Source organism: Halichoerus grypus, chromosome 5 (assembly GCF_964656455.1).
Source record: "Halichoerus grypus chromosome 5, mHalGry1.hap1.1, whole genome shotgun sequence".
In the NCBI taxonomy this organism is placed as follows: domain Eukaryota; kingdom Metazoa; phylum Chordata; class Mammalia; order Carnivora; family Phocidae; genus Halichoerus; species Halichoerus grypus.
The window spans coordinates 84,311,680-84,336,684 of record NC_135716.1 but is presented as its reverse complement, the minus strand read 5'-3'; the positions used below and the strand labels follow the sequence as shown (position 1 = coordinate 84,336,684).

At 45.8% G+C, this 25,005-nt stretch overlaps 2 protein-coding genes and 1 long non-coding RNA gene across 4 annotated transcripts in view; 1 reads left to right on the top strand and 2 right to left on the bottom strand.

The window, feature by feature from the left end:
- Positions 1–25,005, top strand: part of LOC118552378 (uncharacterized) — a 604,572-nt gene that overhangs the window by 166,862 nt on the left and 412,705 nt on the right. The window lies entirely within an intron of this gene.
- TCHHL1 (trichohyalin like 1) lies at positions 387–3,934 on the bottom strand. Its single transcript, XM_036118792.2, is given in 2 exon segments — positions 387–3,285; positions 3,797–3,934. Coding segments are annotated over 2 exon segments (2,709 nt in total). The 3' UTR covers positions 387–714.
- TCHH (trichohyalin) lies at positions 16,302–23,734 on the bottom strand. The gene is made up of 2 exons (XM_078071637.1): positions 23,636–23,734; positions 16,302–22,706 (listed from the first exon to the last, which is right to left on the bottom strand). The coding sequence occupies exons 1-2, from the start codon at positions 23,732–23,734 to the stop codon at positions 16,443–16,445; spliced, it is 6,363 nt and encodes a 2,120-aa protein (XP_077927763.1). The 3' UTR covers positions 16,302–16,442.

Genomic DNA, 25,005 nt, shown 5'->3' with positions numbered 1-25,005 from the left:
TTTTGAGTTTTATGGTGATATCTGAGATTATCTTGAAGGATAAACTTGAACTCTGTTAGGGTATGTCATGAAACAGAATAATCTGCATCTATGAATTAATTATATTTTATGATTATAAGGTGGTATTACAGAGTCTCATACTCACTATTGCCACATTATAAAAAGCCAACAAATCAATTGAAGAAATTGGCATCTGTTAAAGATATGAAAGGAAATTTTCTATTTTTAGTGATAGGTAAATTGTGAAAAACTGTCTCATGAGAAAATCCATTTTGGTACTCAGAAGTAGCATCATATGGTAGGATGTTTGGTGTGATATTTCTTTGGTGGCAGCTCCCACTGCTGAATACTTTCTTATTTGCTTTTGTAGAAATCTAGGAAGGGAATTTAAAATTTTTAAAAAGATTTTTTTATTTCAGAGAGAGAGAGGAGAGAGAGCACACAAGCATGAGCAGGGGAAGGGGGAAGGGCAAAGGGAGAAGCAGACTCCCTGCTGAGCAGGGAGCCCGGGGCTTGATCCCAGGACCCTGGGATCATGACCTGAGCCAAAGGCAGACTGAACCACCCAGGTGCCCCTAGGAAGGGAATTGAAAGGATTATCAATTTGCATCTGAATGTGTGCACGTGAGCTTTGAGGGTGATCGGGAGGGAAGAAATTTGGGACATGTTGAGCTGTATGAAGTTCCTTGGAACTTCTGGGATCATGATAATGATTTATTGCTTTTTGGTGCTTGCCTCCTTTTGTAGTACTGGTTTGTTTTCCTGAGGATAGCCCTGCTTATCTTCTGAGGCTTGGGGAGCTGATGTTTGCTGTGCTTCAGGATCTGCATCAGGCAGATGTTACCTGGTGTAATGTTGTAATGCTTGTCTGTCACTGAAGATGATAGGACAATCTGAGATCTCACGGGTGAGGGATACACTTGACTGGTTGTCGAGGAGCTCTGGGCTTGATGATCTAGCTGTCTGAGCTTGATTTTGCTGCTCCACTTGGGTCATGTCCATTTGTTGCAGTATCTTCTCTTGCAGGTACTGGTACAGAGGACTGGAAGAGACTGTACCCGTCTCCACAAAACCAAGCTCTTTGTCCGTCTGCATCTTCTCTTTAAGGCCGGACTGGGGGACTGAAACATCATATCTTTTCTTGGCTGGATTTTGTTGGTCATTGACTTCTGCCAACTTTTGGGGGCTTTCATCCTCTTCCAATGTTGCAGATTCCTCTCTTTCAAGGTGTGTTCTGGGGGATGCTGAATTGTCCTCATCCAGATTTCTTACTGGAGCCTCCTGGGTCTCTGGTGCTCTACCTTCCTCTCCTTTGGTACTTGGGCCCTGGACCTTTAGCTTTTTTCTGCTGTCTTCCTTTGTTGGAAGCTGCTTTATGGCAAACAGGTCAATGAAGTCTGCCTCCAGGGTACCAGGGATCTCTGTCTCCAGTGACTTTCTGTTTTCACCTCTTGCTGTGGACTCCTGTGCCTCTGGATGTCCATTGGGTTGCACAGCTGGAGCTGGGCCTTTGGTCCCTGAGCCCGGACTCCTGTACTCTTTTCTGGCAGCCCATTCTGGTTCTTCGGTGAGCTGCTTATCCTCTTCTCTGGATGCCAGCACCACTGCCCCCTGAGTTCTGCTTTCCTCACCCAGTGCTACCTGTTTCTCAATGTCTGGGTTATTATTGTGACTTCTTTCCACAGACTCTCTGAGATGGTCTACTTGATTCTGGGAATCCCCTTGCACAGGCAGGTCGGTTGTCTCTGAGCTGCTATCACCATCCTCTGGAGTCAGGCTGTTGGGAATTTCGGAAGAACCCTCATTATTCTGTGTGACTGTGGGCTCAGGATCCTCTCCCTGGTAACCATCATCATCCTTGACTGGCTTGTTATGAGTCTTGGTGACCCTCTTATTTTCTTCTCCGGACTGGTTCTCAAGTGGTGCTAATTCCTGTGTTCTTTCTCTTGCTCCTGGTGTCCCTTCTGCTGCAGGGGCATTTTTGCTGCTCATAAGTGCTTTTGCTGTGCTTTCCTTAGCATGTCTTGCCTCATCTCCTGGGGTGACTGCTCTTTCAATTTCAGGATGATTCTGATCTCCTCCTTCTGAGCTTAACTCTTGTGTTTTAGAACCTTCTTCAGCATCCCTTTCTTTTGATGACTCTTGGAGTTCCTGATACTTCCCATCCTGTGGTTGGTCTTCCAGGGTTAGTAGCTGAATTTTTCTCTCATTTTCTTTCTGCCCTGCTGTTCCATGGGCCTCAGGGCCTCTCCTCTGTTTCCTTACAGCCCTAATATCAGGTGTTTCTGAAACATTTCTGCTATCACCTTGGACAGGCAGGTCTTTTGTTTCATGTTCTTTGTCTTGTGCTGGTGGTTCTTGGGTCTCAGATGCTCTAAAGTCATCTCCAGGTTCAGCTGGATTCTTTGTCTCAGGTGGTGTCCTGTTGACATCCTCTCCTTGTCCTTGGGTCTCAGATGTTCTACCATCATCCTCAGGATAAGTTGGTTTCTCTGTCTGCAATGGTTTCTGGACAGCAGCTTGTTTTGGCAGGTCAGGGTGCTCTGAACTGGGCTCATATTTTCCTGGCAGCGATAGTTCTTGTGTTTTAGAATGTTCCTTAATACCTTTTTCTGCTGCAACTTCTTGATCTTTGGAAGGCCTCTGTGTTGTTTTTTCTGGTGGAGAACTTTGGGTTCTTAGGTTCCCTTCCTGTTCTCCAAATCGATCCCGTATCTTAGTGCCACTTTGCTCCCTAGCTGGTTTATCTCCCTCCATGGGACTCTCCTTATCCTGTCCCTCCTGCTTTGTGGGACTGTCGATCTGTTCTGATTCTGCTGTTGGCTTATTTGTCTCAAGTTGAGTCCCCTTGTCTCCTGTTGCTGGTACATCTTGTTGATCTCCATCTAGGTGTTGGTTCTTAGGGTCATTGTGCCCAGGTGCTTCTACTGGCAGTTTGCAAGTCTTGGTGTTTTCAACCCCATTGTGTCCAACTGCTCCCCTTTCCATAGGGCTGGGCTGAGCTGATGATGTCATTCCTGAAGGAGGCACCACTCTGTCTTGAGTTGGTGGAGTTTGCTCTGTCCACTGGCCAGTGCCACTGGTCACCTGAAGATCCATATCATCTGGTTTCTCCTCTGGCTTAGACACTTGTCTTGGTTCTGATTTTAGTAATGATTGTATATCAAGATAGCAGAGGTTCAACAAGTTGAAGATTGCAAGAACAAATTCATCAAAACTGATGGTGCCCTTGCTGTCAATATCCAGAAGGTTCAAGTTTCTCTCCACAGCATGAATGGCACGTGGCTGCATGAAAACACAGTGAGGAATCAGCCTATTTATATGTGGTCAAGCACCCTGAGTGTCTGCATGTCTCCCAAGAATCTGCTTTTTTTTTTTATACTTATTCCTCAGGAACTAGTGGAATTTCCCCAAACAGTAAGAATTTGTTGATTCTGGATGCCATTTTTCATCAGAGAGCTATGCTAAGAAGGAAGTTTTACGTCACTGTGAGTTGCATTTTGATGTATACTGGCTCATCACTCCTCTCATGGAGGAGAGGCATGAGAGGAGTCATGCTTCAGCTACTTTGCTGAAGCATAGCCCCAGTGAGGAAAACCTTATTTTCCTTTGTAAGACTGATTAAGCAATTGCACGGAGTAGGGAGCTGAGACTGAAAAAAGTTGTTCAAAATCAGTGAGTGCCAAGAGTTGGTAGCTAAATGTAAAACAGGCAGGGATCACCTCTGCCTATCTTGCATAGATTATGGAGAAAGGGTAAGTGGGGGGGAATTTCCACAGCTCTGTGAACACCTCACCTGAAGAATGTCCCCAAACTCGCCCTGGATGAGCTGTTTCAGCTCTGTGCAGGTCAGTGTTGCCTTGTCACCATCCTCCTGGGCATACTTATGGAATGTCTTGATTATACAGAGGACATCTTTCAGGAGCCGAGGCATCTTTCCCAACATAGGAGACTGTGAGAAAGAACAAACAAAGCTCATTTCCTACGAAGGGTCCTTCAGGAAGGACATACTGTGGTCATCCTTTTTTCTGTCCCTCCCATAGTTCCACTGGCATCATCTGCTCTATTCTGCCTATCTATCCTTATTAAGATATTGCATCTGAATTTCAATGATTTAGTTTTGTACCAGATAATGTCAGTGAGATCAGATCTGGCACAGGTAGGTATTAGAAGCAACACTTCATCCCACCCTGTGGAAAACAACAACACTCATGTCTTCAGAGAAAGCTTTATTGCAAAAGGAAGCGGGAAAAGAATGCAAATGTAAGTACTGAAATGCACAAATGATATCAACAGATGGGACCAATCCTTCCAGCCTTAACTGAGAGTGTCCACCTGTTTCTCCTACCTTGGGTCAGTCTAACTCCTCTTCTTAAGAAAGTATAATTTTTATTTATTTTTTATTTTATTTAAAGATTTTATTTATTTCTTTGACAGAGAGAGAGATAGAGAGAGCAGGAACACAAACAGGGGGAGGGGGAGAGGGAGAAGAAGGCTTCCCGCCCAGCAGGGAGCCCGATGCAGGGCTCCATCCCAGGACCCTGGGATCATGACCTGAGCCGAAGGCAGATGCCTAACGACTGAGCCACGCAGGTGCCCCTAACACGTTTTTTTTGTTTGTTTTTTAAGATTATTTATTTATTTGACACAGATAGAGAGAGAGATCACAAGTAGGCAGACAGGCAGGCAGGCAGGCAGAGGGAGAGGGAGAGAGAGAAGCAGGCTCCCTGCTGAGTACGATGTGGGGCTCAATCCCAGGACACTGGGATCATGACCTGAGCCGAAGGCAGACGCTTAATGACTGAGCCACCCAGGCGCCCCAGAAAAGTATAATATTTAAAGTTAGTAAAGCTTCTAGAGGAAAGAAAAGTAATGCCAAGAAAATCAACCCCTATAAATGCAGGCTGAGGCAACTTGTTTTTGCCAAGAAGACATGGCTCAGTGAACTCACTGGTAAAACAAATAGAATCCTGACCCCTCAGTCATTACCCATTATTTAAATGATTCTGTATTTTCATTTTAGTATAGCTCTGAGTCCCATGTCTTATTAAATAGTATTCATGCCTATGTCATACAGTTTATATTTTTTAAAGAAGACAGTGATCAAAGAAGTTCCAAAGCAAAGAATGCATCTGGGGGGCTGGAGCTCCTAGTTTAGTGGGATTAATAGTGGTCAACTTAGACTTGGGTTATGTCTCTCTGGAATCCTTACATAATCTCACATATAAGCAGAACAACAACCGAGATCCCAAGTATGCTCAAGCATATGGTCTACGAGACTTACCTTGTTCACGAATGAGAGCAAGTAGAATAAAATTGGCAGCGGGCTGTGAGCTGACAGCAGGCGCTGAAACCTTTTATTGAGTCCCTAATTGCACAGTTAGGAAGGAGACACCCTCTGGGTCTAATGCCCTGATTCATCACCACCAAACCTAGTTTCCCCTCTTTGTCTACTCTCAGCTTCTCTTATTTTTATTTCCTTCTTTAGGCAGCTTCAGTTAAGTCTTGGCTTCAGACTCATCCAAAGGAAGAAGAGGGGATATTTTGTTTCATTCACTGACTTGCAGGTTATAGTTTTGAAGGATCTTTGGGGTGGTGTTAGCTTTTTTTTTTTCCAACCTAAGAACACAATTACATTTCTGTTTGACAAATCATAGGGCTGGCAGGGACCTCAGAAGTCATCTGATTCCTTCCTCTGCCCACAGGATGGACTGTATTTGACCCAGCTGGACAGATGGGTGTCATCATGTGTTTAAAAATAGAGGCCCCATTGAGTCATGTGACAAGAGTGGAGATACAGTTGATTCAGGTGTTTCAGGGCACTGCTCTCCTTGCCCAGAGGCAGAGTTAGAAAAAAAAATCTTGCTGGGTGTGCAGAACTTTGCTTACCTAGAATGTGCTATTTTAATAAAAAAAAGTGATTGATATCTGCTCTTTAAAGGTGCTTTTATAATCCAAGGAGCTTAGAAATGGGCATCCATATTCCTATGTTCTTTCTGTAAAGGGGAAAGGGAGACCTAGAAAACACCAATCTGAGGACAGGTAAGAGAGAGCCCAAGATGCTAAACTGGTAAATGTTTTTGTTACCTTCTAGATCTGGGTCCCTCTTTGAAAAGAATATTTAACTAGCAGGAGAATTAGATTAGTTGTTTTATTAGATATTTAAAAAGAGAACAGGGTATGTTTTAAAACATTCTTGCCTGCTTGTAAAAGCATGTAAGAAATAGACCCATGAAAACAACTGTAAAAGGCAAAGACCAAGAGAATGGAGGGGTGGAGATGGGGAGGTAATTTTACAAGAAGACTGAGGCTAAGGGCAGCATTGATATGGAGCAAAACCTTGTTCTGATCTTCCTGATAATCAAAGCAAGTACAAGGGAACTGAATATTGGGGTTGGGGGGAATCCATGTTGATAGTTCCCACCTGTAAAAAAATTTCTCAACATTGTCCTAAAAAGCAGAAGCCTCCTCCTGAGAATTGGGATTGACATGTGAAGGTCATCTTAATTCTGATCAGTCAAGATCTCCTGAGTCCCAACTATTTCTCAGCCACTATGGCAGGCACTGGGGTGGTTAAAGTTGAATAAATTCTGTCTCCCTGCCTTGGAGGTCACAGGCCAGTTTCACGAGAAATGGTTGAAGGAAACTGAGAATCTTCAAGGTTGGGTTAGAAAGAAAGACTTAGGAGAAAGATAACAGCTGTTTTTCAAATATTTGAAGAGTTTTCATGGGGATAAGGAATGGGATGGGAAGAGAAAGGAACTTACATTCATTGAACACTTAAGACATGTCAGGTACTTTACATGGGCTTTCTTACTTAATCCTCATAGACCTTTTAGGTAGTTATTATCCTCTTTTAGCAGATAAGGAAGTTAAGGCTCTTAGCTGTTAAGTAGCTTGCCTATGGCCATGTGCCCAGTAAATGGCAAGCCTGGATTTAGAATTGAAATGCCTCAAGAATATCTCTGAGCTCATGGATATCTCCATTATGTTGAAGTCCTTATTCCGTGTAATGCCAGAGAATAGAGCTAGAATCAGTGATTGACAATTTCTAAAAAGAAGTCTTTAGTTTTTATTAAGAACTCTTTAAGGAACAGTGTTGTCTGACAATGATGCAGACTGTTCCTAAGGTAACAAGACCCCTCTTACTGGAACAGTCAAATAGAGGCAGAATCACAATCCACTGGCTAGGTTATGGGGGAGTCCTGCCACAGCAGGGGGCAAGGCTGGAGTGGCTTACAGGGAAGAGCATTGAACTCTTTCAACCCTAAATGTCTATGTTTTTAGGGTATAGTTTCTATTTAGAAGGTCAGGTTTGGATCTTGAACAATGTAAGGGCTGGCTCCCCAGCCCTTTTACAGGCATTCCTACTCTTTCAGAACTTACTTAAGACCATTTAATTAATACCCATTCTTCGGGGTGGGTAGTGACTCAAGGGATGGCAGAAGCAAGAGAGAGATGGGAGGAGAAGATAAGAATAATTTTTTTTTTTAAGATTTTATTTATTTGACAGAGACACAGTGAGAGAGGGAACACAAGCAGGGGGAGTGGGAGAGGGAGAAGCAGGCCTCCCGTGGAGCAGGGAGCCCGATGCGGGCTCGATCCCAGGACCCTGAGATCATGACCTGAGCCAAAAGCAGACCCTTAATGACTGAGCCACCAGGCGCCCCTAATTTTTTTTGTTTAAACAAATTCTTTAGATTGCTATACAATAAGCCACAAACACTTCTACTATTACCAAAGAGAAAGGCACAGCCCAGAATATGTTATGAAGGAGGGGCAGAGGTGAAGGCAGGTCCAGCCATGAAAACCTGGAGAAGCTCTGGACTCAGAATTAGCAGGTATGATGGAGGTGGGAGTGGGAAGTGGCACTTTAAATAGAGAAAGTAATTGAGAGTTTATGTGAGAAACTTCTGTCTTAGTGGCCATTCCCAAATCCCTCCTCCACTTTGGAGCATAGAACATAGACATCTGAGCATATACTGCCTCACCTTCCTAGCAAAACCCCAAATGGCTCTCCCTAAAGATATTGAACAAAATTCCTAGAAATGCTAAGTGTAAACTCCTTGAGGGCAGGACTCTGTATCTTATTTTCCATATTATACTCAGAAGCTGTATGAGTATCTGGACTATAGTAGGTGCTCTGTCATATTTGTTGATTAATAGATGGACTGAAAGCTAAGGCATCTAGTATAGATATTAATGCTCCAGGAAAAGCTTCTCCATATGGCATTAGTTGGGGGGTGGGGAAAGGGCAGGTCTGCAGCCTGACAGCCATTTCTAAGCAAATTGACAGGTTTCTCCTCTAGTCTGCCACAAGTTCCCATCTAAGTAAGAGAGTTGGTGTGAAAACAGACCTATTTATTCAAATCAGAAGAAACTCACATCTTTTAATTGATATAAAGGGGCAACTAAGAATATTCAGGCATATTAATAAATCAGCAGCATGAAAAAAAAAAAAGAACAAGATAAACAGACAAACTGACCCCAGAGGAAATAGATATAATTCAGGAAGCAGAAGAGAAATGAAAAAAAAAATGCTAATTAATATACTCCAAAGAGATTAATTGAGGCAAGACGAGGATGCTCTAAAAGAGCAATCAGAGAACAAAAATCAGAGAATAAAATGGTATTTATAGATTAAATTAAATAAAAAATGAAATGAAATAAATGAAATAAAAAAGAACAATAGACTTTAAAAAACCTCACAATGTTGACAAAGTCCTTTAGAATGGCATTATCCAATAGAACTTTAGATATTTGGACTGTCCAGTGTGATGGCCACTAGCTATTTATGTGGCATGAAATGTGGCTAGTGTGGCTGAGAAACTAAATTTTAAATTTTATTTAACATGTATTAATTTAAACTTAAATGCAAATAGCCACATTCACCTAGTGGCTACCTCTTTGGATAGTACAATTTTAGAATATAAAGCAAAAAGAGAAAGTGGGAGAAAAGGTAAGAAACATACATAATCAACTTAGGAGAGCCTACTAATAGGAACATCAGAAAGATAAAACAGAGAGATAAAAGATTAATTTATCAAAATATTAAATGAAGATTTCCTAGAGACTTCATATTTTAAAAGGTCCACAAAATGTTCATCTAGATATATCCTTGGAAATTTCAGAGCATCAAGGATAAGGAAAAGAAAGGTCAAGTGTCTTGCCCAAGGCTACAAATCTATTAAGTGGTAAACCCAGTTTTTGCTCCTAGGCAATCTTGCTTCTGTGCCTATGTGCTTAACATAACAATGTAGCTATTTATTGGTTTCCAAGTGTTAGAGTCTGTGTATGTACAAATCATGGCATATTTGTGTGGTTGGAAATGTAAAAGTGGAAGTGATACTGTCAGAAGTTGATGGAAAAGGAAAAGTATATTGAGTTAGAAAGGTAATAGAAGATTAGAATAATGAAACATTAAACACTGAGAAAGGGGGTGGAGAAGAGAGGCAGTGTAAGTGATTTAAATCCTCTCTTTTCATCGCGGATATATCATTTTATTTTTTTAAAAGATTTTGTTTATTTATTTGTTAGAGAGAGAGTGAGCACAATCAGGGGAGTGGCAGGCAGAGGGAGAAGCAGGCTCCCCACTGATCAAGGAGCCGAATGCGGAACGCGATACCAGGACGCTGGGATCATGACCTGAGCCAAAGGAAGATGCTTAACTGACTGAGCCACCCAGGCATCCCAATCGTGGATATATCATTTTAAATGGATAAATTTTACTACCAGAGGTCGCTACCAGAAGATCAACAAAAAAAATTTTTTTAGAGAGTCTTTCTCTGAGGAATGAGACTGGGGTTCAAAAGATTACTGGATCTTAGGGTAGTTCTATTTTTAACTTTTTGAGGAACCTCTGTACAGTTTTCCACAGTGGCTGAACCAGGTTGCATTCCCACAGTGTACTAGTGTTCCTTTTTCATCCTCGCCAGTACGTATTATTTCTTGTGTTCTTGATTTTAGCCATTCTGACAGGTATCTGATAGATACCACCAGTGAGGTGGTATCTCATTGTAGTTTTTTTTATTCAGATTTTTTTATTATGTTAATCACCATACATTACATCATGAGTTTTTGATGTAGTGTTCCATGATTCATTGTTTGTGTATAACACCCAGTGCTCCATGCAGAATGTGCCCTCTTTAATACCCATCACGAGGCTAACCCATCCCCCCAACCCCCTCCCCTCTAGAACCCTCAGTTTGTTTCTCAGAGTCCATAGTCTCTCATGGTTCACCTCCGAAAATTTTTAATTCTTGAAAAATTATGGTTTAGTCTGTTTCATCACTCCTTGGTCTGTCACTCACTTCTCATTGTAATTTTGATTTGTGTTTCCCTGATGATGAGTGATGTTGAGCATCTTTTCATGGATCTGTTGGCCATCTGGATGTCTTCTTTGGAAAAATGTCTGTTCATGTCTTCTACCCATTTTTAAATTCGATTGTTTTGAGCTGTTGAGTTTTATAAGTTCTTTAAATATGTTGGATACTAGCCCCTTATTGAATATGTCATTTGCAAAGATCTTCTCCCATTCTGAAGTTTGCCTTTCAGTTTTGTTGATTGTTTCCTTTGCTGTGCAGCTTTTTATTTTGATGTAGTCCCAAGAGTTTATTTTTGCTTTTGTTTCCCTTGCCTCAGGAGATATATCTAGAAAGAAGTTGCTATGGCTAATGTCAAAGAAGTTATTCCCCCTGTTCTCTTCTAGGATTTTTATGGTTTCAGGTCTCATATTTAGGTTTTTAACCCATTTTGAATTTGTTTTTGTGTGTGGTGTAAGAAAGTGGTCCAGTTTCATTCTTTTGAATGTTGTCCAGTTTTCCCAACACCATTTGTTGAAGAGACTGTCTTTATCCCATTGGATATTCTTTGCTGCTTTGTCAAAGATTAATTGACCATATAGTTGTGGGTTTATATCAGGATTTTCTATTCTGTTCCATTGATCTATGTGTCTATTTTTGTGCCAGTTCCATATTGTTTTGATGACTAGAGCTTTGTAATACAACAGTTATTTTAAAACATCTTCACTCCCTTCGGTTATCTGACAACCTCCTCCCCCTCCACTCTTGGAAGATGGTCCTGCCTGTTTACTTCATAAAGAAAATAAAAGTCATCAGAGGAGAACCCCTTAACTTTCTTCCACCAAACTACAAACTTACTGGCATCTATTTACATGCATGGTTTCTTTCTATGACGTTAGAAAAGGTATCCATCTAAGCCTAATCTCTCTTTCTCTCTGGATCCTGTTTTTTCCTCCCTTTTCAAGAAATCTTCTATGTTGATAATTCCCTCTATTTTCTATACTGCAGTCTCTCTTTATTGGTTCCTTCCCATCAGCATTTACATCTGCTCAAGTCTCTCCTATTTTATAAAATCCTGCATTGTGCCCCAAACCCCATCCAACCTTTCTCCTCCCCTTCATGAACATTTAGTAATGCTCAACATTGAGGAATTTTCAAAATACAAGAAGGGGCTTAGGGCTTCAGTATTCAGAAGGGAGGGATGATATGTTAGATGGACAGTAGAAACCTTGGACTAAACGAAATATAAGGGTTATAGTAATTCATGTGACAAATATTTATTGAATGCCTACATTCTCACACCTCCTTGGCTTCATAGGGACTAGGAACTTTTGAAATCCTAGGTGAAATTTTTGAGTATGTATATTTTTCTAGTGAGACAGTCCACATATTTCATCAGAATTTCATAGAGTTCTATTGCTTATTGTTTATCATGGAAAGAATATACAAAATAAATAATTCCAAATTGTAGTCTCTGCTTTCAATATCTTTACAATCTATTTGGGAGATGAAGCAAGTATAAAGCCAACTAAGGCAGAATGTTGTAATCAATTAATGAGTAGTAAAGATGATAGATATCTTAGAATCTCAGTGAATGAATGTGTGTCAGAATGATTAGGGAAGATTTTAGGAAAGAGGTGGGACTCAACCTGGGTCTTTTAAACTGAGTAGAAAGTATCCAGGTAGATAGGGAGGGAGGCATTCCAAATAGATAAAATTATGCCAATAAGTTTTTGAAGGAAGGACAATCATAAGGTGTCCTGATGACAACACAGACTTAGTCTGCTTTTAACAACATGGTTGGTTCAAGAGATATTGAGGAGGCCAGGGTTAAAAGGTGTATTATCAGGAGAATGTGGAGGACCTTAAATTCCAAACTGAAGATCTTAGACTTTATCTTGCAGAAAATGACACACCCATTTTTTCTTTTAAAGGGGAGTGATGACAAATAGAAATAAAATTTTTAAAAGTTTTTGTAATTCGAGTGCTTGCCATGGATGTCCTGATGGTTCAGAAAATGATAACCTATTCAGAAATCTATCTTTTGCATTAATTTTAGGTTACTGCATGTCACTGTCAGCTCTTAACTGACAAGGGAAATGTGCTTATTATATATTACATAGATCACAATCTTCAGAGGCTTATAGTACCAGTACACTTGCTGAACAGACTAATTACTGTGACTGAATGAAAATATTAACAATGTGTAATTAGTGCAGAAGATGGAACAGAGATGGGTTCACACTTAATTAATGGCCACTGACTTTTACTTTGAGTGGAACCAAGTTCCAGGACTTAATTTCTCCTCTGAAACAAGTAGAAGTAATTAAATGTATATGTGAAGTTCCAGAAGGCTAATGGTCTTTAGTAGAACAAGGATCATAGAAAATGAGGTAGGTTTAGGGTCTTCTCCCTTAATGAATAAACCTGGGATGATAGGAAACCACTCTGGAGAGGAATTTGGGAGATAAATGGAAGGAACAATCAGAACCAGATCTGATTGGCTAGAAAGGCAAGATCTTTGAAGCTAGAACTAGGCTCTGATGATCACCATCAGTTAATTCTTTTTCCTGCTTTCTCTTAGCTCAAGGTAGAAACTGGGGTGAGGCATTATTTGACTTGCTTTTAGAGTTTCAGTTGAACAAACTGAATGTAAGAATTAATTTTTTTCTGGTCCTAGGAATAACCTTGGTGATAGCTATTTCAACCTCATAGTTCAAAATACTAAACGAGGCCCAGAAAGCCTAAGTGATTTGCACAAGGATACACAGATAGTAAAGTGAAGGAACAGGTGAGAAGGACTATTTCACTACTGTATGCATAGTGCCTTAGAATGCTTTGCACATAGCAAGAACTCAATAAATAAATATTTGCTGAATGAATGAATGAATGAACTCCAGGCTTCTGATTCCTTGTAGCAGTCTTTCCACTGCACCATAGAAACTATGGCAGATTTAGTGAAGTGTCTTTGAGGAACCAGGATCTGCTTGTAAAATGTCAAAGGATAAATAAAAATCATCACATTATAATACAGATGTTTCCCTAGCAACATAACCTCACCTTACATGGTGTATTAGTGTGCTAGAGCTATCATAACAAAGTGCCACAGACTGGGTGGTTTAACCAACATAAATTTATTTTCTTACAGTTCTGGATGTTAGAAGTGTAAGATCAAGATGTTGGGACGGTTGGTTTCTTCTGAGGGCCATTAGAGAAGGATCTGTTCCGAGGATCTCTATCCTTGGCTTGTGGATGGCCATTTTCTTCCTGTGTCTTCATATCATTTTTCCTCCCTCCATGTCTATGTCCAAATTTCCTCCTCTTATAAGGACAACATTCGTATTGGATTAGGGCCTACCTAATGACCTCATTTTAATTTAATTACCTATTTAAATACTGCATCTCCAAATATGGCTACATAATAATGTGCTGAGGTTAGAACTTCAACATATGAACCTGTAGAGAGGACATAATTCAGCCCATAACATGGAGACCAGCTTTTCCATCACAGATCATATGTATTAAACTCTCAATCCCATTCCTCAGTAGCAGCCAGTTGGTTAATAGAGCTCCCAGTTTATAGTTAAGTAGCCAGTTGCCCAACAGCCTCAAGGTTCTGCCCATGCATGTACATTATTCAGGTGGAGCAGGAAGGTTGGCTTGCCAGTCTGTTCTCTTGCCAGCCACTAAAAGAAGAGCCACAGGGCATGGACTGGCTGACATTTTTTTTTCTAACTACATGTTATTATAACTGTGATGAAACCATACTTTCTTCTTTGGAAATTGGCCCTTTTCTCACCTTGTAAAGTGCTACAAGAAGTCTGAAGGGCTTTGATTGTTTTTGTTATAGTTGAACTGTAGCTTAGATGATGAGTGTATATTTCAGGAGTATCCTGGGGCTGATATTTATAAGGAGGCTCTGAAATGAGTGCCCATTGAGAGGATCCTGGGGAAAGCCCCTGCAGCTCTTCTAGGGTTTCTGTGAAGATTAAGTAAGGAAAAGCTTACACTTGCCTTAAAGAGAAAAATAGTTTTGCAGTTAGAAATCATTTGAAAGAGATGAAGTTCCAAGGTAGTATCAGGGGATTCCCAGGTTCTGTCTTTTGTGGGTATCTGCTATTTGTGTTCAAGTGAGAGAGAGGCTGGTGCTCCTTGCAGAAAATGTCACCTTACTCTATCGGAATGATTTTCAGGAGCCATAGACTTTGCTTTATTGTCTCTACCATTGATCAAAATGTTAAGTGTCTGTAACTTAGAACATCTTCTCACCCATGACCCTCACAATTAGAAATGATCCTTTCCTGGATCAGGGCCTTCTCGGACTTATTCCTAGTTACTAAGATATGAATGCTGAATATAGACTTCAGCAGGTGGCAGAGGGGTGTTTGGATTATTAGATAACAATTTTATACTTTGGCCTGATTAGTATTAAGCATCTTTTTTTTTTTAAAGATTTTATTTATTTGACAGAGAGAGACACAGCGAGAGAGGGAACACAAGCAGGGAGAGTGGGAGAGGGAGAAGCAGGCTTCCCCCAGAGCGGGGAGCCCAATGCGGGGCTCGATCTCAGGACCCTGGGATCATGACCTGAGCCGAAGGCAGACCCTTAACAGCTGAGTCACCCAGGCGCCCCAGTATTAAGCATCTTCTGACTGTGTCACCTCATGGATTATGTTGCTTAAGTCAACAGGTCATCTGTAATTTCTGTAATATTGAGCTGAACTTTCAGGCCATTTTTTACTCTTGGCTTATCAGACACCAGATACCAAGAAGCTGCTGTATTCTCAGAAGGAAGAATTAACAAACACATTATACAAATAATTTTGTACAATGTCATGACTAGTGAGTCACTGCAAGGATAGAAAGCCGTGGGGTCAAGAATAAAAACGCTTGGAAAGAGAATTGTAGCTTGGAGATGGAAATAATGTAGGGTTCAACCTAACGGAAAAAGTGGTAGGGGAAAATAGGTTTTTTTTTTTCCTTTTTCATATTTAGACATAGACAATAGTAGCCAAATACCCTTATGTGGGAGCTTATATCAGTTATAGACCATTAGATTTTGAATTATGATTTGATGCATAATCAAAACAGACAAAAATAATTGTTTGCCAAACATTTATTATTTTTTACACAGTCCAATCATTTCAACAAGAATGTCTCCAACGTAGTATCAATAGGCCTCAAAGGATTGTGGGCTGATGAGTCTCACCTAAGGGCCTCTAGGAATTTGCCCTTCTGTTCACAAATTTTCCCTTTCCCTCCCCCAAAATGCTGTGATCTCTTATTGGCTCTAGAGCTAAATAGTTGTTTACAGGATCCTGAGCAGGTTTCCTCTCAGTTAAAATGAACAAAGGTAGTAATATTCTCAAACTCATCAAAGACTGGGGGAAAAGAACTGAGCACTACAGACTACAGTAGACAGTTTTAAAATTTGAACTCTGGAGTTGTTTGAGAAACATCTTGCTTTTGCTTCATGAGATTTTAAGTGCTTATGAAGTGTGAAAAAAAATCTAATTCAAATTCTAAGTCTTGAAGCTAAATAAAGATACTTCTTCCAGTTAGGGACTGATTTCAGAGGGAATTTTTCTGTAGAAGTCACTCCCCCTGTGCTATTCAAGGGCTGTAAAAATTCAGTCCCCTTGCAGAATCTGTGCTAATTACGCCACAAAATCGAGTCTATTTGGAGGTAAATATTAATGTACTTTAGGCTCAAGAAGAAATGCCAACTGGAACATTAAAAATATTTGAACTCTCCAAAAGATGGATCAACCATTAAAAAAACAGACCCAGTTCTTCTGAATCTTAAGTCATATTATTCTTGTTACTTTTGAAAGCAATAAATTAACGTTCCCCAAACAAAACTCCTTAAACAAATTAAATGATTTATATTTTTAAAAAATGCACACCACATCTGCACCAAAGAGCAAAGACACCCTGCAGTAAAGAATTATTTCAGGAAGAATAAAAGGCAAGAGTACAAGGTACATGAAATGAGTGTAGTTTAAGGTTTTGGAAAAAAAAGATTTTAGAACATCAGAGAGTTCTCCCACAACCAGAAACATTTGAGTCATTTGGTATCTAGTGTTTCTCGTTTTCCTTTGCTGGAAGCTTTGGCAGGTGTCCGGGTATTGGCAGCATCTCTTATGGGCGGTACTGAGATCTCTGCTCTTGGATGTACTCGTACAGAGGGCTGGAGCGCACCGGGACACTGGAAAACTGACGCTTGCCCGGCTCCAGAGCCTGCTGACTGCCCTTGTCTCCTTCCTCCCAGACACCGCGCCGCCTCTGCTCCTCCTCCTGCCGGCGGCGCAGCTGTTCTTCCCTTTCCTGCAGGAGCTGTTCCTCCTCGCGGAACTTCCTGTCGCGCTGCTGGCGAAGCTGTTGCTCACGTTCCCTCCGGCGAAGCTGCTGTTCCTCCTCGCGGAGCTTCCTGTCACGCTCCTGGCGGCGCAGCTGTTCTTCCCTTTCCTGCAGGAGCTGCTCCTCCTCGCGAAACTTTCTGTCGCGCTCCTGGCGGCGCAGCTGTTCCTCCCTTTCCTGCAGGAGCTGCTCCTCCTCGCGGAACTTCCTGTCGCGCTCCTGGCGAAGCTGTTGCTCACGTTCCCTGCGGCGCAGCTGTTCTTCCCTTTCCTGCAGGAGCTGTTCTTCCTCTCGGAACTTTCTGTCGCGCTCCTGGCGGCGCAGCTGTTCTTCCCTTTCCTGCAGGAGCTGCTCCTCCTCGCGGAACTTCCTGTCGCCCTCCTGGCGGCGCAGCTGTTCTTCCCTTTCCTGCAGGAGCTGTTCTTCCTCTCGGAACTTCCTGTCGCGCTCCTGGCGGCGCAGCTGTTCTTCCCTTTCCTGTAGGAGCTGCTCCTCCTCGCGGAACTTTCTGTCGCGCTCCTGGCGGCGCAGCTGTTCCTCCCTTTCCTGCAGGAGCTGCTCCTCCTCGCGGAACTTTCTGTCGCGCTCCTGGCGGCGCAGCTGTTCTTCCCTTTCCTGCAGGAGCTGTTCTTCCTCTCGGAACTTTCTGTCGCGCTCCTGGCGGCGCAGCTGTTCTTCCCTTTCCTGTAGGAGCTGCTCCTCCTCGCGGAACTTTCTGTCGCGCTCCTGGCGGCGCAGCTGTTCCTCCCTTTCCTGCAGGAGCTGCTCCTCCTCGCGGAACTTTCTGTCGCGCTCCTGGCGGCGCAGCTGTTCCTCCCTTTCCTGCAGGAGCTGCTCCTCCTCGCGGAACTTCCTGTCGCGCTCCTGGCGAAGCTGTTGCTCACGTTCTCTGCGGCGGAGCTGTTCTTCCCTTTCCTGCAGGAGCTGTTCTTCCTCTCGGAACTTTCTGTCGCGCTCCTGGCGGCGCAGCTGTTCTTCCCTTTCCTGCAGGAGCTGTTCTTCCTCTCGGAACTTTCTGTCGCGCTCCTGGCGGCGCAGCTGTTCTTCCCTTTCCTGCAGGAGCTGTTCTTCCTCTCGGAACTTTCTGTCGCGCTCCTGGCGGCGCAGCTGTTCTTCCCTTTCCTGCAGGCGCTGTTCTTCGCGGAACTTCCTGTCGCGCTCCTGGCGGCGCAGCTCTTCCTCCCTTTCCTGCAGGAGCTGCTCCTCCTCGCGGAACTTCCTGTCGCGCTCCTGGCGAAGCTGTTGCTCACGTTCCCTGCAGCGCAACTGTTCTTCCCTTTCCTGCAGGAGCTGCTCCTCCTCGCGGAACTTTCTGTCGCGCTCCTGGCGGCGCAGCTGTTCTTCCCTTTCCTGTAGGAGCTGCTCCTCCTCGTGGAACTTCCTGTCGCGCTCCAGGCGGCGCAGCTGTTCTTCCCTTTCCTGCAGGAGCTGTTCTTCCTCGCGGAACTTTCTGTCGCGCTCCTGGCGGCGCAGCTGTTCCTCCCTTTCCTGCAGGAGCTGTTCTTCCTCGCGGAACTTCCTGTCCCGCCTGTTGGCTTCCTTTTGCTCCTCTCGCTTCAGCAGTTCTTCAGCTGGGAATTGTCTGTCGCGCTGCTGCCAGGTCCTTTCTTTTTCTCGCGCTCTCTCCTCTTTCTGTTCATCCTGTAGGGGCCACCGATCCTGCTGGAATGGTCTCTCTCGAACCTGGGAATCTTCCAATTGCCCGATCTTTTCTTCATGCTCTCTGCGTTTGGAGTAAACCCTGTGATTACGAACTTCATTTTCTTTTTCTGGTTGCCACTGCCATTTCAGATCACCGCGCTGATCCTCATCGTGGAATTGCCGCTTCCTGTCCAGGCGCTGCAGCTCTTCCTCCTCCAGATACTGCCTGTCGCGCTGCTCGCGCCTCCTCTCCCTCTGCAGCTGCTCATCCTCCCGCTGCAGCTGCTCTTCCTCGCGATATTGTCTCTCCCGCTCCTGGCGCCGCCTCTTCTCGCGTTCCTCTCTCTGCAGCTGCTCTTCCTCCAGCTGCAGCTGCTCTTCCTCGCGATATTGTCCCTCCCGCTCCTGGCACCGCCTCTTCTCGCGTTCCTCCCTCTGCAGCTGCTCTTCCTCCCGCTGCAGCTGCTCTTCCTCGCGATATTGTCTCTCCGGCTCCTGGCGCCGCCTCTTCTCGCGTTCCTCTCTCTGCAGCTGCTCTTTTTCCCTCAGCTGCTCTCGTTCAGCTGGCTTGGCGTACACTATGTGGCGGCGTCTCTGGCTTTCCTCCTCTGGTTGCCACCTCCATTTTTGTTCGCGGCGCTTCTCTTCCTGGCGTAGCTTCCTCTCCCGATCCTCTTGGAAGCTCTCCTCCAACTGGAGCTGCTTTTCTTCACGGACCTGCTGCTCCTGCCCCCTCTCGAGTCGCTGGCGGCGCTGCTGCTCCTCCTCACGGAACAGTTCCCGCTCCTGCCGCTCCTCCGCTCTTAGCTGTCTCTCCCGCAGCTCCTGCAACGCGGGCCTGGCCGACAGCCTCTGGCGGCGCCTCTTGCTCTCTTCCTCCGCCTGCCACTGCCATTTGAAGTCGCGGTGCCGCTCTTCCTCCTCCCTCTGCAAGCGTGCCTGCTCTTCCCGATGCAGCCGTCGTTCGCGCTCCTCCCGGAGGGGCCGGAACCCGCGCTGCCATTGGCGGTCCTCCTCCTGCTCCCGGAGTTGCGGCTCGCGCTCCTGGCGCCGCCTCTTCTCCTCCTCCTGCTCCTGGCAGTGCCTCAGCTCCTGCCTGCGGGGCCTGGAGTAGACTTTGCTCTGACGAGCTTCTGCCTCATTTTCGAGCTGCCACTGCCACCTTGGGGTGCGGCTCTTGCGCCGATCACGGGCCTCTTCCTGTTCCACCTCCTCCTCAGCCAGCTGCTCCTCGCGCCTGAGCTGCTCTTTCCGCCTCTCCTGTTCCAAGCGGGGCTCCTCGCCCCTCAGCTGCTCGCGTCTCTCCTCCTGCTCGCGCCTCAGCCGCTGCTCGAGTCTCTCTTCCTGCTCGCGTCTCAGCTCTTGCTCCAAGCGCTGCTCCTCACGCCTCAGCTGCTCTTTCCGTCTTTCCTGTTCCAAGCAGGGCTCCTCGCCCCTCAGCTGCTCGCGTCTCTCCTCCTGCTCGCGCCTCAGCTGCTGCTCGAGTCTCTCTTCCTGCTCGCGCCTCAGCTGCTGCTCGCGTCTCTGCTCCTGCTCGCGTCTCAGCTCTTGCTCCAAACGCTGCTCCTCGCGCCTCAGCTGCGCTTTCCGTCTCTCTTGTTCCAAGCGCGGCTCCTCGCCCCTCAGCTGATCGCGTCTCTCCTGCTCGCGCCTCAGCTGCTGCTCGAGTCTCTGCTCCTGCTCGCGCCTCCGCTCTTGCTCCAAGCGCTGCTCTTCGCCCCTCAGCTGCTGCTCGCATCTCTGCTCTTGCTCGCGCCTCAGCTGCTGCTCAAGTCTCTCTTCCTGCTCGCGCCTCCGCTCTTGCTCCAAGCGCTGCTCCTCGCGCCTCAGCTGCTGCTCGCGTCTCTGCTCCTGCTCGCGTCTCAGCTCTTGCTCCAAGCACTGCTCCTCGCGCCTCAGCTGCTCTTTCCGCCTCTCCTGTTCCAAGCGCGGCTCCTCTCCCCTCAGCTGCTGCTCGCGTCTCTCCTCCTGCTCGCGCCTCAGCTGCTGCTCGCGTCTCAGCTCTTGCTCCAAGCGCTGCTCCTCGCGCCTCAGCTGCTCTTTCCGCCTCTCCTGTTCCAAGCGCGGCTCCTCGCCCTTCAGCTGCTGCTCGCATCTCTGCTCTTGCTCGCGCCTCAGCTGCTGCTCAAGTCTCTCTTCCTGCTCGCGCCTCCGCTCTTGCTCCAAGCGCTGCTCCTCGCGTCTCTCCTCCTGCTCGCGCCTCAGCTGCTGCTCGCGTCTCTCTTCCTGCTCGCGCCTCAGCTCTTGCTCCAAGCGCTGCTCCTCGCGCCTCAGCTGCTCTTTCCGCCTCTCCTGTTCCAAGCGCGGCTCCTCGCCCCTCAGCTGCTGCTCGCATCTCTGCTCTTGCTCGCGCCTCAGCTGCTGCTCGCGTCTCTCTTCTTGCTCGCGCCTCCGCTCTTGCTCCAAGCGCTGCTCCTCGCGCCTCAGCTGCTGCTCGCGTCTCTGCTCCTGCTCGCGTCTCAGCTCTTGCTCCAAGCGCTGCTCCTTGCGCCTCAGCTGCTCATTCCGCCTCTCCTGTTCCAAGCGCTGCTCCTCGCCCCTCAGCTGCTGCTCGCATCTCTGCTCTTGCTCGCGCCTCAGCTGCTGCTCAAGTCTCTGCTCCTGCTCGCGCCTCAGCTCTTGCTCCAAGCGCTGCTCCTCGCGCCTCAGCTGCTGCTCGCGTCTCTGCTCCTGCTCGCATCTCAGCTCTTGCTCCAAGCGCTGCTCCTCGCGTCTCTGCTCCTGCTCGCGCCTCAGCTCTTGCTCCAAGCGCTGCTCCTCGCCCCTCAGCTGCTCTTTCCGCCTCTCCTGTTCCAAGCGCGGCTCCACGCCCCTCAGCTGCTGCTCGCATCTCTGCTCCTGCTCGCGCCTCAGCTGCTGCTCAAGTCTCTCTTCCTGCTCGCGCCTCAGCTGCTGCTCGCGTCTCTGCTCCTGCTCGCGCCTCAGCTCTTGCTCCAAGCGCTGCTCCTCGCGCCTCAGCTGCTCTTTCCGCCTCTCCTGTTCCAAGCGCGGCTCCTCGCCCCTCAGCTGCTCGCGTCTCTCCTGCTGCTCGCGCCTCAGCTGCTGCTCGCGTCTCTCCTCCTGCTCGCATCTCAGCTGCTCTTTCCGTCTCTCCTGTTCCAAGCGCGGCTCCTCGCCCCTCAGCTGCTCGCGCCTCAGCTGCTGCTCGAGTCTCTGCTCCCGCTCGCGCCTCAGCTCTTGCTCCAAGCGCTGCTCCTCGCGTCTCTGCTCCTGCTCGCGCCTCAGCTGCTGCTCGCGTCTCTCTTCCTGCTCGCGCCTCAGCTCTTGCTCCAAGCGCTGCTCCTCGCGCTTCAGCTGCTGCTCGCGTCTCTGCTCCTGCTCGCGTCTCAGCTCTTGCTCCAAGCGCTGCTCCTCGCGTCTCTGCTCCTGCTCGCGTCTCTCTTCTTGCTCGCGCCTCCGCTCTTGCTCCAAGCGCTGCTCCTCGCGCCTCAGCTGCTGCTCGCGTCTCTGCTCCTGCTCGCGTCTCAGCTCTTGCTCCAAGCGCTGCTCCTTGCGCCTCAGCTGCTCTTTCCGCCTCTCCTGTTCCAAGCGCGGCTCCTCTCCCCTCAGCTGCTCGCGTCTCTCCTCCTGCTCGCGCCTCAGCTGCTGCTCGAGTCTCTCTACCTGCTCGCGCCTCAGCTCTTGCTCCAAGCGCTGCTCCTCGCGCCTCAGCTGCTGCTCGCGTCTCTGCTCCTGCTCGCGTCTCAGCTCCTGCTGCAAGCGCGGCTCCTCTCCCCTCAGCTGCTCGCGTCTCTCCTCCTGCTCGCGCCTCAGCTGCTGCTCGAGTCTCTCTACCTGCTCGCGCCTCAGCTCTTGCTCCAAGCGCTGCTCCTCGCGCCTCAGCTGCTGCTCGCGTCTCTGCTCCTGCTCGCGTCTCAGCTCCTGCTGCAAGCGCGGCTCCTCGGGCCTCTGCCTTTGCAGTTGCTCCTCTTGCTGGAGCTCCCGCTCTCGTTGCTCTTGGCGCTCTAGCCTTTGCAGGTGCTCTTCCTCCTGGAGCTGGTGCTGCTCCCGCCTCTCTCGCCTTCGCTCTTGGTCAGGAAATTTCTCTGGCTCCCGACCTTTGCGCCTCTGCAGATACTCTTCCTCCTCAAGGCGCTCTTCCCGTTCTCGCCTCTGCGGCCGCTGCTTCTCTTCCTCAGCGAGCTCCCTCTCCAGTTCTTGCCTCTTCTGCCTGCGTTCTTCCAATTGTCTGTCCTGGGGCTCAAATCTCCTTTGGTCTTCTTGCCTGGCATCTTGTAATGGGTTCTCCTTTCCCTCACATTTGGCCCCCTTCTCATCTAGCCCGGAAGCCTGGCTGAGAGCGTAATAACAAGCTTGAGCCACCTTGAAAACGAACAGGAGGAATTCATTGAAATCGACAAGCCCATTACAGTCGCGATCCAGAAGTTCCAGGATCAGATCTACCGTCTCAGGATCATGTGGTCTCTATAAAAAAAAAAAAAAGAAAGAAAAGAAAACAAAAATTTTACAATGTACTATTTACAGTAGTAAACTTTAACACACACAATGAGTATTTTGTAATATGCCGACACTCAGAAGACATTAAGAGCAATTAGAAAAACATCCAGTGTGTATCAAGTCTTGTCCCTATGTAAAATGTGAACACTTCATTTTAAAACATACATTTGTTGAAAATTTTTGTAACTTGTAATTTAATGATCCAAAGAATCCATGTTCTCTTGAGCTGGGTGAATAAGAATGAACTCATGCTCAAGAGAGAAATACAATGAAAATTTATGAAATTTTACAGCAGTCATTTCTGTCTGAAATAGCCAGTACCCCTGTTCGATTTTTATCCCATGTTTGAAAACAGAACAAGACATTTATGTTAACACCATTTTACTAGAGAACAGGCTGATTTTAATTATTAAAATTTGGAAATAAATTTAAGTTCCTTCCAAGTTTAGTTTGATCTAACATGTTTGGTGATAACTTCCCATGAACAGTTCATTCACAATGATATTGCCATCAAGTACATGAATAGTTGTTAGCAACTTCCTTAGTTCTCAGACTACAATGCGAGCTAAGTACTCAGAAATGAATGGAGGTGGGGGCGCCTAAGTGGCTGGACACTTGGTTTCTGCTCTGGTCATGATCTGAGGGTTGTGGGTTTGAGCCGAAGGGGGTTCCGCGCTCAGCACGAGTCTGCTTGTCCCTCTCCCTCCCCCCACACTTGAGTGCATGCAGTCTTTCTCTCCTATAAATAAATAAAATCTTAAAAAGAAATGAATAGGGAATGTAGTGTAGAGCTGTGATGGTACAAAATGGATATAATAAGTCACCATTCTTTGCTATGATCTCTCCTGAGAAGAAATTTTATAACCCTAAATCAATAGATTTTCTTTTGTTCTTACCCGAAGGACATCTCCAAACTCCCTTTCAAGGAGGTTCTTCAGGTCTTTCTTGCTTAGTGCTGCCCCATCACAATCATATGAGGCATATTGATTGAACATTTCAGTGATATTGAAGATGCTTCTCAGAAGTGGAGACATTTTTTTTTCCTTCCTTCAAGTTCAAGTAAATCTAGAAGAATAAAGTAGGATTCAGAATCACAACTCTGTTTCTGATCTAGGGGAGGCTTCATCCACACTGTTTCAGTCAGAACAAAATTACAACAGTAGTTAATTTCAACCTGGGCTTTCAAAACTTTTTATCTTTAAATATTGTACTTAGAAAGGGGAAGACAGATTTTGAGAAATTTCAAGGCAGGAATTATTTTCAGACTATCTTGTAGTCAGCTTTTGATTGTCCACTCAATCTGGATTATCCATATCCTTTCCTTCTCTCTCTTCCTGCTCCCTAGCATAGGTCAGATCAGATAGTGAAGAGTGTAGAAATTTACATTTGATATGTTGTTACTCATAAGTATCTTCCTCTAAAGTTGAATAAAGAGAATAGGTGAAAGTCAAAAGGTAAAGGCAGATTTAAAAGTATCTTAAAGTGGATAGAAGCCATGTAGATCTAATTGTGGCAGCAAAACATTTGGTGGTAACCAGAAAAATAAAAAGGGAATGTGGATTATTTTCCAACCTTATAGTACATGCATCTATGAGGATAATTCATAAGCCACCAGTTCTAAGAGTAAGCACCACTTCTTCCTGGTCAAAGATGGCATTATAATATTCAGATATAACTATGCAGAAAACAGAGTACATGTTATCTGCATTAACCCAGATATGTTGCAAATACTCAGTTATTGGCTGGCTTTTTTAATTACTTCTCAACTCCAATACCTCAGATGTCATAACTACATGAAGATGGCCCATATTGAGTAGAACCAATATAGAAAGAGTACTGAGGGTTGACAATCTTTTGAGATGGCAGTTTTTAGGAAGAAGAACCCCATCAGAGTTACACATGACATCCTCCAACCCCTGATATGCAAACAAACTTATAGAATTCAAAGCCTTGGGAGAAGAGCCATGTTTCCATTTGAGTGATGGCTTCAGCTATAAGATGGCATGGAGTTAGTGGGAGTTTGACATCACTGTAAGATACTGATCCTTTCTGGCACACAGACCCTCCTCTCCCCCACCAAACATCTACTATAGCTGGAAATGAGTCATACAGAAGAACATGATCCCACTGACTGGGACTTACCCACTTCACCAAAGGAAGTTGAGCCCTCGCTGACACTGCTGGCAAGTGTACTGGACAGTTGGGAGCTGGGCCTTTTATAGGGGATTTAATTGTGCCCTGAAGAGCAACTTGGGAAGGAGACACC

Bases quoted from the DNA above. Each gene is read 5' to 3' on its own strand.
- TCHH (XM_078071637.1), bottom strand. From the start codon at position 23,734: ATGTTCAATCAATATGCCTCATATGATTGTGATGGGGCAGCACTAAGC. The intron at 22,707-23,635 runs GTAAGAACAAAA...TTTTTTTTATAG, and splicing joins AGTTTGGAGATGTCCTTCGG to AGACCACATGATCCTGAGAC.